The sequence below is a fragment of the Syngnathus typhle genome, linkage group LG5 (genome assembly GCF_033458585.1).
Source record: "Syngnathus typhle isolate RoL2023-S1 ecotype Sweden linkage group LG5, RoL_Styp_1.0, whole genome shotgun sequence".
Lineage (NCBI taxonomy): Eukaryota > Metazoa > Chordata > Actinopteri > Syngnathiformes > Syngnathidae > Syngnathus > Syngnathus typhle.
The window spans coordinates 13,910,149-13,927,426 of NC_083742.1; the positions used below are offsets into that span (position 1 = coordinate 13,910,149).

The 17,278-nt window shown below is 41.5% G+C and overlaps 2 protein-coding genes across 2 annotated transcripts in view; one reads left to right on the top strand and one right to left on the bottom strand.

Moving 5' to 3' along the window:
* Positions 1-2,252: 2,252 nt before the first annotated feature.
* On the bottom strand, positions 2,253-12,342 carry cbwd (COBW domain containing). The gene is made up of 16 exons (XM_061279845.1): positions 12,200-12,342; positions 11,526-11,659; positions 11,215-11,301; positions 10,069-10,165; positions 9,890-9,981; positions 8,919-8,978; positions 8,385-8,422; positions 7,327-7,373; positions 7,021-7,107; positions 6,881-6,925; positions 6,216-6,272; positions 4,712-4,763; positions 3,407-3,475; positions 3,219-3,284; positions 2,951-3,077; positions 2,253-2,660 (listed from the first exon to the last, which is right to left on the bottom strand). The coding sequence occupies exons 2-16, from the start codon at positions 11,623-11,625 to the stop codon at positions 2,593-2,595; spliced, it is 1,092 nt and encodes a 363-aa protein (XP_061135829.1). The 5' UTR covers positions 11,626-11,659; positions 12,200-12,342; the 3' UTR covers positions 2,253-2,592.
* Positions 12,343-13,208: 866 nt separating this feature from the next.
* The window catches only part of dock8 (dedicator of cytokinesis 8), a 41,876-nt gene continuing 37,806 nt past the window's right edge, over positions 13,209-17,278 (top strand). Inside the window, exon 1 of the mRNA XM_061279843.1 lies at positions 13,209-13,364. Within this exon, the coding sequence (XP_061135827.1) occupies positions 13,312-13,364 (53 nt within the window). The 5' untranslated portion in view covers positions 13,209-13,311. The remainder of the gene's footprint in view (positions 13,365-17,278) is intronic.

Below are 17,278 nucleotides of genomic sequence, written 5' to 3' on the forward strand. Positions count from 1 at the left end.
GATGTATTTCCAAATGGGACTCTGCTAAGTAGTAATTACAGGCAAAGATTTGAAGAGTCATTTGGAACTATACATGAGCATGATTTAATTGCAAAATAGTAAAACTCCCCGTGTGTTTTTTTGTGTGTGCTTTTAGCATGATCGTTAATTGCCATTATTATGCAGTGATTTATACATAATTCACATTAGCAAGAAATGTAGACTACAATATATTGAATATAGATTGTAAAACTTACTATTAACCCCCCCCCCCAATGTATCAGATAAGTGACTTTATTAGTAATAATGCACGTATATTTAATGCAGTCCTATTTAATAAAGAAATTAATATTGGCTATATGAACTAACGTGGTACACATAATTATATAACAATATGTTGCTTGGCCATCCTGGCTCAAAACAAAACTTTAAATACAGTATTTTCTTCTTCAATATAAATAAGAGCACTATGCATAATATGCATTGCAAACATGTTCAATGTAGTTTTCCTAATAAGAATGAGCCACATATACCGTTCTATATAGTGTACAGTGTGTGCATTCTTGCAAAAACCAAACAACTTAAATGATTTTCAAATATGGATGGATGATTTACTTTTCCAAACGCCCATTGGCAAAAAAGGCAGATGGGAGTGTTGTGAAACCTTGTTATTGATAAGCAAGGGGTTGAAAGGTTTCCATCTTGGTGGACTCGCCCTCCCACCCCACTCCCCTGTGGGTTCGTTTAGTTTGCCACCTCGGGATGGCCACAGGGGGGCGTGACCATGAAAATGGCCGTGGTGGGACGTCCCGCCGGGCAGTGCAGAAAAGACCCAATGGCCGCTATTAACGAAGCCAATCAGCATCAGAATCGAATAGGAAACGGCCCAGCTGCACGGTGCCGCTCGGCTCGACTCAGGGCTTGGTTGGGGGGAGATTTACAACCCGACCTGAATAAAGCAGGAGCCATCATCAAAGCAAAGTGAGCGGATATGTGCTTAAAAAACAAAACACAAACAAAAACGATATCTCCATTGCAAATTAGCAGTGCTGGGAAAACTCCACCCACTTCCTCACCTGAACTGAGCGCGTTAGTGTATGTGTGCACATGTGAGACAAGGCTAGGCCCTGCAGCGCATAGTGAACACGGCTGGTAAGATTGCTGGTGCTTCGCTCCCCTCCTTGAAGGACATTTACACCTCCCATCTCACCCGCAAGGCGACCACGATTGTGAGTGATGTGAGTCACCCCGCTCACTCTTTGTTCGAGCTTCTGCCCTCTGGGAAGAGGTACAGAAGCCTGCGCTCCCGCACGACCAGACTCTCAAACAGCTTCGTACACCAGGCTGTTAGGATCCTGAACTCGCTCCCCCGTTCTGCGTAGCGTCTTGTACTTTTACTGTCTGAACTGTCTGTATGCACACTGGCTCTTATTTGTTGTGTTATCTGTTTATTTATTATTTATTATTACTCTTATTATTTATTGTTTGTGCCTTTTTGTTTATGATGTTTTTTACTTTTGCGCTATGCTTGCTGGCTCCGTTTTGCTCCTCTTATTTATTGTGTTATCTGTTTATTTATTATTTATTCATCACTCTTACTATTGATTGTTTGAATTTTTTGCCTTCTTGTTTTTATATTGTGTCGCGTACTTGTATGTCTATCGTGTTATGTGTCTCGTCACCGTGGGATAGAGAAAAACGTCATTTCGGTCTCTTTGTGTGTTGTGACGTGGAGAGATTGACAATAAAGCTGACTTTGACTTTGACTTTTAATGGTGCTCACATGACAGCAACACGGCAACTTTAAACGGCACCAAATATCAAGTATGGCGTGCACAGACTTAATTTAATGCGAAAGCAGCAACACGTCAGCACAGACCTGTTAATCATTCATGTTCTGAAGGAAAAGTTCACTTCTGCACATGGGTACGCTTTATTTCCTTTTTAGTGCAGGTATACAAGTTACGGCATTAAAATAGACAATGGCATGAATTAAATATAAACTATTTTAGGATTAAAACAAAAATTAAAAATTGAACTATTTTAGGATTAAAACAAATCACAAAAAAATATGTTTCTGCACAAGGAAAAACTAATGCAAAATATTCTGTTTTGTGTAGATAAATATATACATAAAATAACAATTTTCATGTTTGTCATGTGAAAAACAATAAAATAGTCCATAAAATGGTCATGTTTGTCATGTGAAAAACAATAAAATAGTCCTTAGAAATATTCATTTTGTGTGAAAGAAAAAAACTGAGTAAATATGCTAAATCAAATTGTTTGTTTATTGTGAGGATAAACAATAGTTGCAGATACATGACTTTCATTGCACAGTGAAATTTCCAATGTCAATAAAAATACGGTCTTGTAATCTGTTACTTGTAACTTGTACTGCATACCCCATGAGCGTAGTACATTTGTAATATAAACATCAGCATAATCAGATGCCACTTTTCAAAGTAAAATGTCTGGAGTCTCTGGACTTTACATTACCATTAGCTAACCTCTGGTATCCTTTATTATATTCCGTGCCTACATGACGCTCAATCAATCTCTTGATTGACCAAAATCAGAAGACTGGCTGCTTTCCAGGAGAAGCACTTCAAATTATTTGTGTCTTTGTAGCACAGTGGAGATGAACTGTTGTTGGAGAATATCTTTGTCCAAGTTCCTCCCTGATAGTCAGCACAGACAGAAATCGTCATCACTATTTGTAATCGGTGATATTAGTTATCGACTAAGCACCATTCTATTAGTCATTAAAAAAGGCAAAGGTTTTATAAGAAGTCATGTGAATGAGCCCACCCCCCACCCCTGCCCCCAGCCGATCCTTCTTGTTAGTTCCAAACACTCATGCTTCGATGACCATGTTATACATTAGCTGGATTTAGTGAACATTACCAAGGGAACATGTGTGAAAAGCAATGTGATAGTGTGTGTGTTTGGGTACGTGTTGTTTCTCTACCTATAAAGACCAGCCGGTTGATCCGCGACTGCTCCTCCCAAAGCTGGGGAGTCTCATTCAGCTCATACAGTTCGTGGACCCCCTGCAGCATAAATTGGTGTGCTTTGGCTGCCAGCGACACCATTCCCTAGAAACACGCACGCCACATGTTACTGGTGACAGATTAACCCACGGCCAAAGAAAGGGGCTCGGGACTGATGAATACAAATAAGGGCGCGGGTTATTGATGGCTGCCTGCCACTGAGGCAACTATTTTGTTTTACTGTACCTTTAAGCGGATGACAGTCATGGGTTGCCCCTCTTTGTTCCTCAGCGTCTTTTCCCAGAGGAGATCCTGCAAAATGTGTGGAAGAAGAAAAGAAAGGCTTTACTTTCTCAAAGAGGCGCATTGTGAGCGAGATAATTGGGGAACGGGAATGGGGAGGCAAAGCAGAGGATCACAACATGTGTTTGTACCTGAATGAAAACATTCAGAGCATCTTCTGAAAGACTTCCCGCCACTTCAAAGGTCACTGTTAAAATACTCTGACAACAGGAGAGGATTCATTTTAAAAACAAATGACAACTTTTCTGCTTCATTCAATGACACTAGCCACAATAATAGGTACATCATGAGATCATGAGCAGGAGACAGATCACAAACTTTGCTGAAAAAAGAAATAAATAAACAGATAAAAAATGTATGGTATTTTTTCCAGCTCATACAAGCAGAATTTGAGAATAATGAAGTTGTTCCAACAAATGTAACATTTTGATGAAAAGTTATAGAAGCATGTTAAATACAACACATTACACATTTTCTTTTTCTTTTTTTTAACAGAAGACAGTGGAATAAAAAAGCCATTAAGACGGTTAAACAAAAGACACCCCGGATGATGACAATGTTAACGACCATGTTGAAAAGCACAACTCCACTTGGCACCTCTCTTCAGCTTACAAACAATAGTGCAAAATAGCCCACCCTGCTCTCGTCCCTCATTTCTCACCCTCCTCTCGAAACTTCCTCGTGGCATTAAAGGGGCACTTTGCAGATATTTGCTGTTTTTGTGTCAAAGTGTTAAGGTTACACACTTCCTTGTCATTTGGTATAACAACAGCAAAACAGTCTTCTCATTTACATGAAAAGAGCAACAGGCTGAGGGGGGGGGGGTGGCATTTGTGTTGGGGGATTACTTGACGGAGGGTTTGGCTTCATGCGGGAAAAGGCAACGTGAAGAAAACAGACGACAATGGTGGTATTTACACACACAAACGCGTCTCATCTGCATCCATCCTGTGGTAAAATTTAATGGGCATCAAACAATAGAAGGCAAATTGAGGTGATGAGAAATTTAGGCTCATTTATAAAGAAAACACCTGATGAAAAAGGCCTTAGAAATACATTTGGAATATGACAAATTTGATATTAAATGGTAGACTTAAATATCGTCTACTACTGTAAAAAGATAGAATACGCTTCAACTTTTAACACTCTTAATATGTCGTGCATGACTCAAAGTGGTTCTATGTGTAAGATAACAGAAAAAACAACAACATCAAAAGCTTCCAAGTTGACCACCACCCCAAAGAAAAAAAGCAGGGGAGGGAGTTTACACCGTGGTGTCGCCGCCCGAGGGGATGCGAGGCACAGGTTTTTGGGCCCCCAGGTGAATGCATTCCCTTAATCTTGCAGGAAATGATGTGTCAAAAGAAATTAGCAAACAAAACATAAAGGCCAAGGGAGTGAAGAAAAAAATATCAGGTGGGAGAGTGAGACAATACCTTGTCAAGATGAGGTCTGCTTGGTTTCACAAGGTGCAGCTTCTCTGCAAGACTGTCAAGAGAAGAAATAGAATTCAATGTGATCTTTTCAGATCTTGAGATCTTACATTTATTACAGGTACAGTAGGAGCGTGACTCTGAGACCCTCCAATGCGCTCAACGAAACTGCAAATATTCATCGTTGACGGCTTTTGCTGTCATCCATTCATACAATCCCATTTTTATCCGTCAAACTGGCACTGCCTTGGCTATTTGTTTGCATGACAACTGCTTTTTTTCCACAATGGGTCCAAAAGTGGAAGCAAACAAGAGCATAAAAGTTTCCACGGGAACGCCGTAAACAGTCTGAAAACAAAGCATTAGCAGGATCTGCGTGGGCATTTCTAATTGTTGATCATAAAACTGACACAAAAGGGCGTCCGCCGTTGCGAGTACCAATACCTTCGAAACAGGGCTGATAAGATATCTGGTACTCGCCCATCCCGAGCCAACCCAATATAATTTCCTCCCTTTTAATATAAACACTGCGCGTATGTAAACTGCCCCCAAGGATTACAAGAAATCATTCTTGGTTTGTGTCCCTCATCCTGCGGTATAATCAATGCTTAACAACACCAGCGCTCAATGGACTTGTGAAAACTTTGGAAATGGCAATTAAAGCAAAACGTACAAAACGTTCACTGCAGCCACCAAACAAACTCGGCCTATTGTTCCCCCCCTCCCAGTCCAGCTGACCTCACAAGGAGGCTAAATGTTGTGCCCAGCGGTTTGAGCCCGATGCGCTGTTAGTTAGTGCCACACAAGCGGAGCGGCAGGGGGGCCCGCTTCAAACAGCCAGCGTGGGCTCTGGGGAGGGGAGGAGCCCCCCTCTTTCCCCGACTCTCAAAGGCGAGGGGGAAAGGAGCTATCTGTTGGGACAAGGGGGACTCCTCGGGAGCCGGCGGACACACACGGCTCTAATCCTCTGCAGCTGGCCTCACACACACTGAGCGAGGGCATGTAAGAGAGCTTTAACGCCGTGGCCCGTTTCATTCACATGAAGGGATGAACACTCACTCTATTCATGACAATGACATTCTACCAGAGGGGAGAAGGGGGACACAATATGATGACCACCCTGGGGTGGGCTGGGGGGCGCACAATAAAAGAGTCTGTTAATTAAAAAGAAACACGGCGAGCAACACTGTCAAAGACTGTTGGCTACACGTTTCGGATGGGCGGCTAACAAAAGCCCGTCGAGGCAGAACACTGCTATCGTCGTAAGCTAGCAACCGGTGCAATAACAAATAACACGGGAGTTTACGCTCACCAGACACACCTGCAAATCAAATTAAAGAGGATTGAAAAATCTGACTACCAAAAATTTGACAATTTAGTAGTTTTATTTTCTGTAAAATGTTGGCTTCTTCTTTTCATATTCATTTTATATCATTCGTATAAAAGTTAACACTTATTCTTGTGTATGATGAGTTTATTCTTGTAAGGTGTGTATGGTAAAACTCACTTTGCTCCATCATTACAGTCAAAAGCGTGGAGGTCAAGAACTTCTGAGAGGGACACCCTATGGAAGAAAATCAAATTAAGACTTTTTTGTGGCATTTCCTCATCCCTTTAGGGACACTGTGGGTTAAGGCTAAGGCAGAAATGAAAATATATCGATTTATGAGAAGGTTTTTCTGATTAACCCCTCGCTGCGTGTTCCTTTTTATCTCCTTGCCCTTGAGTGAACTTTGGTGGTGGGGGTGGACAAACACACACACTCCCAAACCTTTGACAGACGCTGCTTGTGTCAGCCAGGTGCTACCTGGGTCCAATAACAAGCCAACAGAGTCTCGGCAAACGTAAACGCACACCCAATCCCCGTTGGCAGGAAGACCCCGGGTCAAGGAGAGCAAAGCATCCTGGGTAACCGGACACCCGTGCATGTCTGCAGCGCTTTGTGAATGTTTTCATCATGTGAGTGTGCGTGAGGAGGAAGAGGAGGCAGGCCCTCTGACGCAATGTCACGCCTACGCCCCTTCATCTTTGATATGAAGATCTGAGCAGGGGCAGCATGTAGAGTTCATCCGCCACACTTTATAAACAAAGCAAAGAGGGCGGCCCGCAGAGACGCTTTACAATCTCACGATAAAAATAAGACCCCGCTGTGAGCGCGACAGCGCTAACTACCTTGATCTTTGGGTTTCCAGGATCTTCGCCACACCGTTTATCGACCTGTGGGTGGGAGCAGCAATTGTTATTCCTTCTACCACCACATCCATCATTTTCAACATTTCCCCACATCATGGTGAAAAACACAAAGATCTTACCTGACTGCATCTCGGAGTTGAACAAGTTCCGTCTCCTTCACCAGATCAGTCTTGTTGATAATTGTCAGGTCTGCGAGTGCAATCTGCCTACAAATAATAGAAAATACAGAATTTACTAGTACAGCAAAACTATTAGGCTAGAATTACACTGCAGGTCTTGCAAGATTTGCTGAGCTTTTGTGACATCAAGTCCAACAAATTATTCAACCTCTCAAGATAGGGGGCGAGAATCACACTTCTCACAAAATATATAAAGTTGTCTATTTGGCATATAAAAGACTCCATTAACATAAAAAAAAATCTAACCTTTCTGCCTCATTCACAAGTCCATCAGGTTTTTCCTCTGTTAAATGCTACAAAAAAAGAAGCACGAGCAGTGTTAAGGATTAACAGCACGCCATTTTCTTTTTTTAACATCACAACTTGAATTTCATAGTAGTACATTTTCTTTTCAATTTCATTTGATTTATTTATGTTTGTATCATTTTCTATTTAGTAACCTAAACGGACTAGTAGGTATATATGTCATATATATACATTTCTGCAAGCCAAAGGAAATGTAAAAAAAAAATACATTGAAAAGTGTTTTGTGTGTTGCAATAGTTGGGTCAAAAGACTTTGGATATTTGGATATTCTGCAGAGCATATGAAGGGAGAGCTGTGTTGCAATGATCCTCACCGGCCTCCTCCACCAAAGTTGTCACTTGGGCAGGCTCGACACCTTTGCAATAGAGCCCATTATGCAGGTGTCACTTGTCCTGTTCTTTCTAAATGCCCTCGGGAGCGTAGGATGTGTGTGTCTTTACATGATACTGCTATTGTGTGCTATCTATTGCTCCGCACTTGCAAACTTTGAATTTTGTGGGTTTAGCATCTTTAATCAGGCTTAAAAGTGACACTCTATTTGAATGCGCATGATAAGTATTGCATTAGGAACAGGCGTGTTTTCCATCTTGAAATAAAAACGGTTATCTCACACTCCAGGTGCGTCTCCCTGGTGTGTGAGGTGATGTTTTATGTTTCATTAAGGGCGATGTGGTGATTCTATTATTTTAAAAAATGATATGCTTTAACTTTGGGGAAAAGAGCAGTTAGCATAGCTCAATAACTGAATGAGCTGATGATTGATTGATTTTCATTTGACAAAACATTTTTTGATCTTGATCTCTTTGATAATTAATTATTTACATTTATTCTAATTAGTGGAAACACACTGAAGGCATTAAATCAATGAAAATCTCATTTTAGGAGAGATTTGTGGATAAAGTTGCACATATAATCCCTATCACATATTTACTGAATATTCCAATTCTTGTGATTTACATTAAAGCCTTTCTTCAATGAATGTTCATGCAATAGCATACCTGGAGTCCATACTTGGCGTCAATGACGGTCACAATGCCTGAGACAAACAAGATGACGAGGCGTAAAAAAAATAATCTGACAATTTGTGCACATTCTTGACTAAATTGCATGCAGCCTTTTGGTGGTTTGACTTCAAGTCTGTTGTGTTGACGAGAGACAGAGGGAGACGTTTTTCAACAAATTTGACATTTGGTCAACTGCCCTGAAACAGCCCAGCGAACAGCTGAGCATTGGCTTCATGTACACAAAACAAAACAAAAGCAAACAAAAAAAATGTCATCCCACAAACGTGCTTGGTACCATTTGGGTACACATTAGCCACTCCCTGCAGTGTTTTGAAATTACTTTTCCATGCACAACCTTTAACTTTCAGAGTTGAATGTCTTACATTTAGGACTTTCTTATAAAAGTGGCACACAATGTTCTTTTAATTTGTGTGAAAACTAAGAATGTTGAAAAAAAATCTGTGCTTTGATTGCAATTTATATGGAGCCGTCAACGACTGGCAGCTAAGACGAGATGAACTCACTTACCATCCAGATAGATGTCACTGCCGAGCTCTGCGTCGACCCAAAACATGGAAGCCACGGCACCTGAATGACAAATGAAATCTTATGTTCAGATGTGAAACAGAGCCTACAAATGAGCTAATTTCAACAAGACAAAATTATGTTCAGCACAAAATTAAATGATGGCACTTTGAGCTACAAATAAAAGAGTATTATTAAAAAACACACACACACACATTCAGCACAAATAAAAGAGTATTATTGAAAACAAACAAACACACATTCAGCACTTAAGTTTCAAGCCAGTTCTTAGAGGCAGATGTCATTATCCAAGGCTTTGGATTGTTTATCCTCAGCTCAGCTGCTACGAATATCTTGCTCCCATCTTCCTATCCAAGAAGTCATCATAGGGCTCCTTGTTACTGTGGCAGCCACATCTTGTTCGCATAATGCACTTTTGTCAAGGTGCCAGATTGGAATAGAGAGCAATTGTAACTATTTGATGGCCGTGTAATGAAAACAAAGTGTTTGAGTGACACGTTTCGTGCAAGTCATCCGACCCTTCTCTTGATGGAGGGGCGATCCCTCCCCTAAAGTTGCCGTTATGATTGACAGCAGCGGCAGGGCCAAGGGCAGTAGATAACAAGCTTGTCTGCTTTAATAACATGTCAAAAGGATTGAAGATGGGGATGTGTCCACCCTCCCTGACACCTCCTATCACTTCAGCACAAGGCCCAGTTGGTGCTAGACTTATATACACATAATTGAAAAGGTCAAATTTCGACAGTTCAGCTCCAGTTCAAGTCAGCAAAGGTCCAATTACACGATGGGTCTCTTATAATATTATGATCATTATATCATCATTATTATTACAGCTTGACCAATCATGTGCGTGTGTGCATCTGTGGGGGGCTATTGTGAGTGTTTTTTCCTCCAAGGTCTGCTCCGAAGTCACCCCCCACCCAACCCAAAATAATAATGGCAATTATTGTTACCTGGGTCAGCAAGTCCTGTGGTTTCTAAGAGGATATAGTCAAACTTGCCCTTCTTCTCCATCAGGTTCTCGATAGCTTTGAGCCCATTGTCCCTGAAAATGAAAATGTAAACTGTAGCAAGAGCCAAAGAAATGTATAAAAAAAATCAATAACTTGGCACAGAATCACAATGGACACACTTGACAGAGCAGCAGAGGCAGCCATTCCTCAGCTCTAGCCACTCCTCGTAAAGTTCTCCAGCATGGCTCACGGCGAGGGACTTCTCAAGTGCGCTTCCTGTAAGACAGTAAAGGCAGTTCATGAATGAGGGAAAAGCAATGTCATCAAGTAACTTGGAACATGAGCAAAAACAGAGACAGAAAGACATTGCATAAGTTCCGGAAGTAAGATGGCGGCGCGTGCACACGCAGCGGCCTCTCTCTGTCCCGAACGGTGTTTTGTTTTGTCGTTTAATGTGGTTTTGTCCGACACTTTTGTGTGTTCGTCTCGTCGCACCGGGTTGTGCTACAAGTACAGCGGGCTGGTTCAGCTCGACATCGGCGGAAGCGAGTTTTGGGGCGATCTGGACTTTGAAGCAGGGACATTAAAGGCGCTCGGTCTGCTCCGTCCTGAAGCGAGAGCGGGGGCGTCCGGGCCAGGCTGGCGGCCAACCCAGCTCGACCGGCCGTGCCTTCCTTTCTTCGGGCGAACGTTCGATCGCTGGACATCAACATGCCTGCTGAGATCTGTGAAACGGACAGTGCGTAACTGCTGTGCATCTGGAGCGGCTAGTGTGCTATCGGGAGGACCGGGCCATTGTACGAGGGGAAAATCGCGAGGAGGTGGAATGCGTGTCTACATCCGTGACGAATGGTGCCGGGACTCTGTGGTGGGATGCAAGCACTGCTCGCCTCTGGCGAAGTTTGTGATCTTTAGGCTTTTGGCGTCCTGAACTCTCTCCCCCGTTGTTTACTTGTATGTTACTCGTGTACTGTGTCTCGTCACCGTGGGATGGAGGAAACGTAATTTCGATTTCTTTGTGTGTCTTGGCATGAAGGAATTGACAATAAAGCTGACTCTGACTCTGACTCTAAGTCATGCAAAATGCTTTTCAAACAGACTGAATAAATCCACTAAATACTGTAACTCGATAAAATACAGATGGAAATTCAGTTAATTGGACCCAGAAGACTTCTGAATGAGTTTCTTTTTGATGATTTTGATTTTCACAACTGTGAATAATGTTTTGCATTTACCCTTGGCCATCATAGGTGCACCTATGCTGCCCTCCGGTGGAAAACTACTAAACCGGGACTCCCAGGCAGCATTATCAACACGAACTTTACCTTCACCGAATTCATTCAGTATGACTGCAATCCGCTTGTTGTGTTGTTCTGTTAAGATGTAATTCAAGAGGGTGGTCTTTCCAGCTCCTACAAAAGAACAGACAAATGTTAACCTTGGTTTGAAAAACAGTAATCGGGTTGCAAAATTATTTTTTTTCTAAACCTGGAACTCTACAATGGGAGTTTATGGGAATTAAGTAGCATAAATATAATTTACAATATTTGTGAAACTTGTTCACCCCTCTGCTCTTGTTTTGATAACGTGACTGCGTGGACAGAAATAGAATGCACGATGCAGGCGCATGCCTCACCAAGATAGCCAGTGATGATGGTGACAGGGATCTGCTCTGCAGGTGTACCAGACTGCACGTCAATTGGCACCAATTCTGGGCAATCGTCCTCATCCTCCATCCCGTTCAAACCATTGAGCAACAGACAGAATGATCTATTGAATCAACACAAAGACAATACACTCACTAGATCCTTCATTGATACACAACATGAGATGCAGTAACACAAGCAACTGGCCTTTTTTCACAATTTATTATCTTAACTTCTAGAAGTCAGTGAGATTAATGGAACTGCACTGACTGTATCAATATGAAGGAAGATATTTTGGTTGGATTATTTAGCTGCATAAGAAAGGAAATCTATCTATCTATCTATCTATCTATCTATCTATCTATCTATCTATCTATCTATCTATCTATCTATCTATCTATCTATCTATCTATCTATCTATCTATCTATCTATCTATCTATCTATCTGTCCGTCTATCTGTCTGTCCGTCCGTCCGTCTGTCTATCGTGGGGTAAATCAAAGATTATAATAATCAAAAAGATTTTAGGTTTTAATAATATTCAGCCTTATTTATTTATTTATTCGATAAGCTAGCATGATTCATTCCTTCATCCCTCTCGAATTTGCAATGACTGCACACTAGCTACTCTTCTATCTGTTTACAAAGCAAGGCAAAACGATTACCTGATGCAGCACTGATCACACCGGCAATCGGAGTTACTACTATTTTTACGAGAAATGTGTCGGAGCGTATGACGTCAGGACGTAACAGTGTACAGCGTGGTTGACAGTCCGGGTAATAATGTCACCAAAGATGGAAGTTCCTATTTGGTAAAAAGACATAAATAACGTATGCAGAGGGAAAAATACCCAACACCCGCTGAGTCATACAGAAATTCAAACAGTAATAAAACTAAAACTAATAAACTAATAAAAAGTAGTGGCTTTGTCTGCTCAGTTTACAGGTTGTGGCAGTGTGCAGTACGTTTAAGAGTCCGGCTCACACAACGAAGGAAGGTCCGGGTGATAAAACCAAGCTAAAAACGCCAAGAATAATGCGTTGTAAAGGTAAATAAAAAATCGACCTTCATTGAGTAAATTTTACATATACACACATATATGTGTATGTAAAATATATATGTATATGATGGATGTAATAACTAATAATAATCACAAGAGGGCACTAATATACCTTTCTTTTGTTAGCTCCGCGGCAGTAAGCACCGGTTTAAAAATTAAATATATTTAATTTTAATATTAAATTATTAAAATTTAAATTATTTAATATTTAAACTACATTTGTGTAAAATTGATAGGTGACGTCTTTGTCCATTTAAATGTTTTAATGTAGTCAAGTAATTATTCAACAGAAATGATCAAACTACTACTATTATTACTACTTACATACGGCTATAGACGACACACATAATTTCTTTTTAATGCATATAAATTCAAGTTGTAGTACTGGTTAGCACGTTCCCCCCCACAGTTCAGAGGTTGCGGGTTCGATTCTGGCTCTCGCGCCTGGCTTTTAGTTTTCTGGCACGTTCTCGCCCGGACAGGAAGTAGAAACACCAACTCGTACTTCCGGACTCTAGAATCAAGAAGCGCGCGCAATCTGACGACGGCGGAGCCTTTTTTGCAGTGCGGAGGCGGTGCCTCAGTGACAGCCGGGGCGGGTGAAGAGAAGCCGCGGGCAGGCACAACTCAGCCCAGCACACCGAAGACAACCGACCGGCAGCGGTTGAGCAGCATCCCCCCCCCCTCTTTTTCGGACTTTCGACCTCCGGTCTCCCATGGCATCTGTGACCAGTGCGGAGCGCCGGGCTTTTGCTTTGAAAATCAACAGGTAAAAACAAAACACAAAAAAACAACAACAACAATAACTCTTATGTTTTTGTCTAACTGTTTTGACCAATTGTTACGAGGAGCAGTCATCCTCATGTTCAAAAGGAAACAGGTTACTGCTACATCGGCTTTGTTCTCTCTTTTCGACTCGACTTTATGAAAATTGACTCCATGCGTTACTACTGTATTCCGCACTACCATTATATCCTGTGGTGTGCCACACAAGTGATTATGCTGTAATCTATATGAGAAGGCATGTGCTCATAGTTCCTGCAGGTGTAGAGGAAGTTACTACTGTACATGGAAGTCCATTGTGTCTTATGCTCCACGCTAACTCATTAAAAGAGCCTAACGGGAGCTTCCTGTGAATAACTGTCAATGCATGCGACGCTTCCCTGTTTTTGTTGTGAGGCACGTGATGGTTTTTAAGTTGTGTTTTCCAACCTTTATTGAGCCACATATTTATCCAAAATATGGATGCACAGATGAATGAATGTACATCTTGTCATACAGTGGGAAATTATTTACTTCCACTCCCTGTGACTATAAGTTGCTTCATTCATTCCTTTTCTATCTAGTTTATTGGTCATGGGAGTGCTGAAACCTATTCCAGCTGACTTGAGTTGAGAAGCAGTGTGCACCCTGAATTGGTCACCTCCCAATCGTTGGTCACGTAGACGCTAGAGACAAACAACCATGGATGATTTAGAGTCTTTCTAGTTTCGCAATCTACATACCCATCAAACGCTGCCATTGAATTACGCGACTAAGTAAATGTTTCAAAATACACCTAATTACAGAAATGTGTCACTGAATGAACTGTTTGCCGAATTGCGATGTCACGCAAGGAGGGACGTTTCTGCTGCACAGAGTAAGTGTTTTATATTGTTTTCATGGCGGCAATTTTGACAAAAGCGTGCTACAGAGTTATTATATCAGCAGTTAATTGATCAGTGAATTATGCATTCATCTAAATGGGAGAAAAAATCCAGCATAGGAAGGTTTGCCTCTATGAATGTGTCCAGTTTGGTGCTGATCCCAATTATGATTGTTCAGCCTTGGCAGAGGTTTGCACATTCCACTTTTGCAACGTACTCGTCCAGTGTGAGAGATGCAGAGTAAGCAAAGTGCTTACTGTAACCTTTTTCAATCCTGTGCATTGTCCCTATAGAGGCTTTGCAATCACGTGGTTTTATCAGGTGATTTTGTGTTATGCCGCCATCTTGGCGGTCAACTCGTCAGCTTGTTCCTACGTGTTTGTATAGATTGTTTGATTTCTGCGCTACATTTTCACCGATTTCATCCGAATTATGGCTGATTTGCTATCCAACGAAGTTGGGCATTTGGATGAAGAATCCAAGAAACGTTACAGAGAGAAGTTGAACCTTGTTGGCACAACGGATCCGTACCTTTTACCGAGAAGCATGCTAAAATCGCCTGAGCATTTTGCAACAGCCGACCTGCCTGAACTCTCATATCCAGATATTTATAATTACCTCGTCGATTCACCATCTCCGTACACTGGAAAGGACCTTAAGGCATACAAGAGTCTGGATGCCTACAAGTATTTTACAGCAGGTTTTGTGCATGATGGGCTGATATGGCACATTGGGTGCCGTGAGGCCCAAGGATGCACGCCAATGATATGCTCATTGATAGTGACATGATCTCCCTCATTGCAATTAAATAAGTAATTGTCAGTATAGTGACATTTTGTTTATGCAAAGAATTGTGCTGTTTTATGCTAAAAGTAAAAACAAAAAAATGCACTGCACAGGAATGGACATTTGGCCTTCGATGTGTGGAAAATGTTTGAACATTTATTAAGTTTTTTTATTTTTTATATTATGAACTTTAAAATGCAACCAAAGGTGAAAAAACTTTCCATTGCCGAGATAATGCTCTTCTTCAGATTGCATTGATTTCCCCAAGATTGACAGCGCTGTTAATGACAAATTAATCGCGTAAATTGTTGCACCCATTTGTAGACTCAGACTAGTATAAAGGTGGGAGTAAGTCATATATGTACAATTTGCAATTAAGTCTCAAGCCCCTACTATATTTCAAATACTAAGTCAAATAATCATTATCAAGACTCTTTTTTTTCTTTCTTTACAAAACAAACGGCACATTATCTTCTGAAGGCAGATGTCAAATGCAAACAGGAAAGATTTGTGAAAGGATCAGTCAAGACAAGCCTCGCATAGGTTTTAGCATATAACGTCTTATCCGTTAACTGACTTGATGCTAGTCCACAACCTCTACTCTAAAATTACAAATCAGCGCAACTAATGTTTAACATGAATCCCACCCATATGGAGGATGTGTCTCTTGGTACAAAATGAATCCAGACTGTCCAACAGTGCTTGAGGAGGAAATCCTGTACATAGTGCTGCTCCGGTTTCACTTCACTTTTCTACCACAAAACGATTATTTTTCCCATTGCAAGGAGAAAGAAGGCAGAAAGAAGAAGTTGTCCATGAAGAGAAGTAGCATGGTGGTTATCATGACCATATGGTAGCAGGTGTGAGGACAGCTGTGGATGCGGAGCCTCCACCGTTCAATACTTTTTAAGTGACCAGGGGTGGTCCGGATTGAGTTACATGGGATTTACTCGGACTAACAAAAAAAAGCCCTCCAAAACCGTATGAAGAATTGAAGTCAACTTGGCAGTAAGATTTGTTTTGGTCACTTGGGCTTACTCCTGTGTTTGTGCGTGCCTGCCCCTGGCAGGAAGCTGAAGCGCGATGGAGCTGATAGCAGCACGGCCCATTAAAGTCTGGAGACATATGATAGGATGAGACACACAGCGGGGGCATCCCGCCACCACAATCCTCTTGAAGTCAACGCCACACCACACTGTTATTCTCCCACTTCCTCTTTGGACCAGAAGACGGGAGGTGGTCTTTTTTGGGGAGAGCAAGCTCTGTTCGGAAGACTCGTAGTTTCTGTCTCTATGTGCTAACACCACGTGATCAACCTCCCTGACAGCAACCTCCTCCATAAAATTGGCACACTCCACAAGTGTGCCACTCACTCTGCATGGAATTGAGTTTTTAACCAATGGACCAAACTTTGTCTGACAAACCTCACATGCCCTGAAGCGTTAAATTCCATCACTCCATTCTGGCATGAGACTATCCCAGCTGATGTATCACTATATGAAGAGTGATAATCAAGAACAGAATTCCTCATTCAGAAATCCAATCAGAATGTGTCGGTAAGAGTTTTTAAAATGTGTGATGGTGGGGTATCGGGGGTGGGGTGGGCTAGATTGTCACATATTCAGGAAGACTTGCGCAACGATTGCAGAAGTGCTGACAAAAACACACCATGTGCACACACAGCAAGTGCAGGCCTGCAAGCGTGACGCAAGAAAATTAGTTGCTATTGGGGGAGCCAAACAATTTGGGTTCTAGGAACGCGAGTAAATACAGGATTTGAATATGTACATCTTGGCCATTATGTACATGTCGATCTCGTTTGTTTTATTTTTGTTCATTTTGCTCCCTCAGCCACTCGTATCTTGTCGCTGTCTTGTCAGTTTGCTTGTGTTTAGTATCCTGCTTTCTTTCTGTCTTTGTCAGTTTTTTGTATCTGTTTCTGTTTGTGAATCTGTCCTCAGTTTTGTTTTGCCACTTTGTGTTTTGTTTTTGGACTTATAATAACATGATGTTTTTGATTCCACAGGCTGGTGCAAGCATACTGTTATTTCGCAACATGTTTTTTTTGTCACTTATTATTATTTTGGAACATGGATCGTAAACTGCGGCAATACATGGACAATTTTTGGTCATGATGTTACATGATTATTGTTTTCCAGGACAGTAAAGTGACTCTCAGTGGTCTTTTTTTCAGGGTGTGACTCTTTCCTGACTTAATCATTAGTTGTCCAGTTGTCCTGTCATTAAAGTT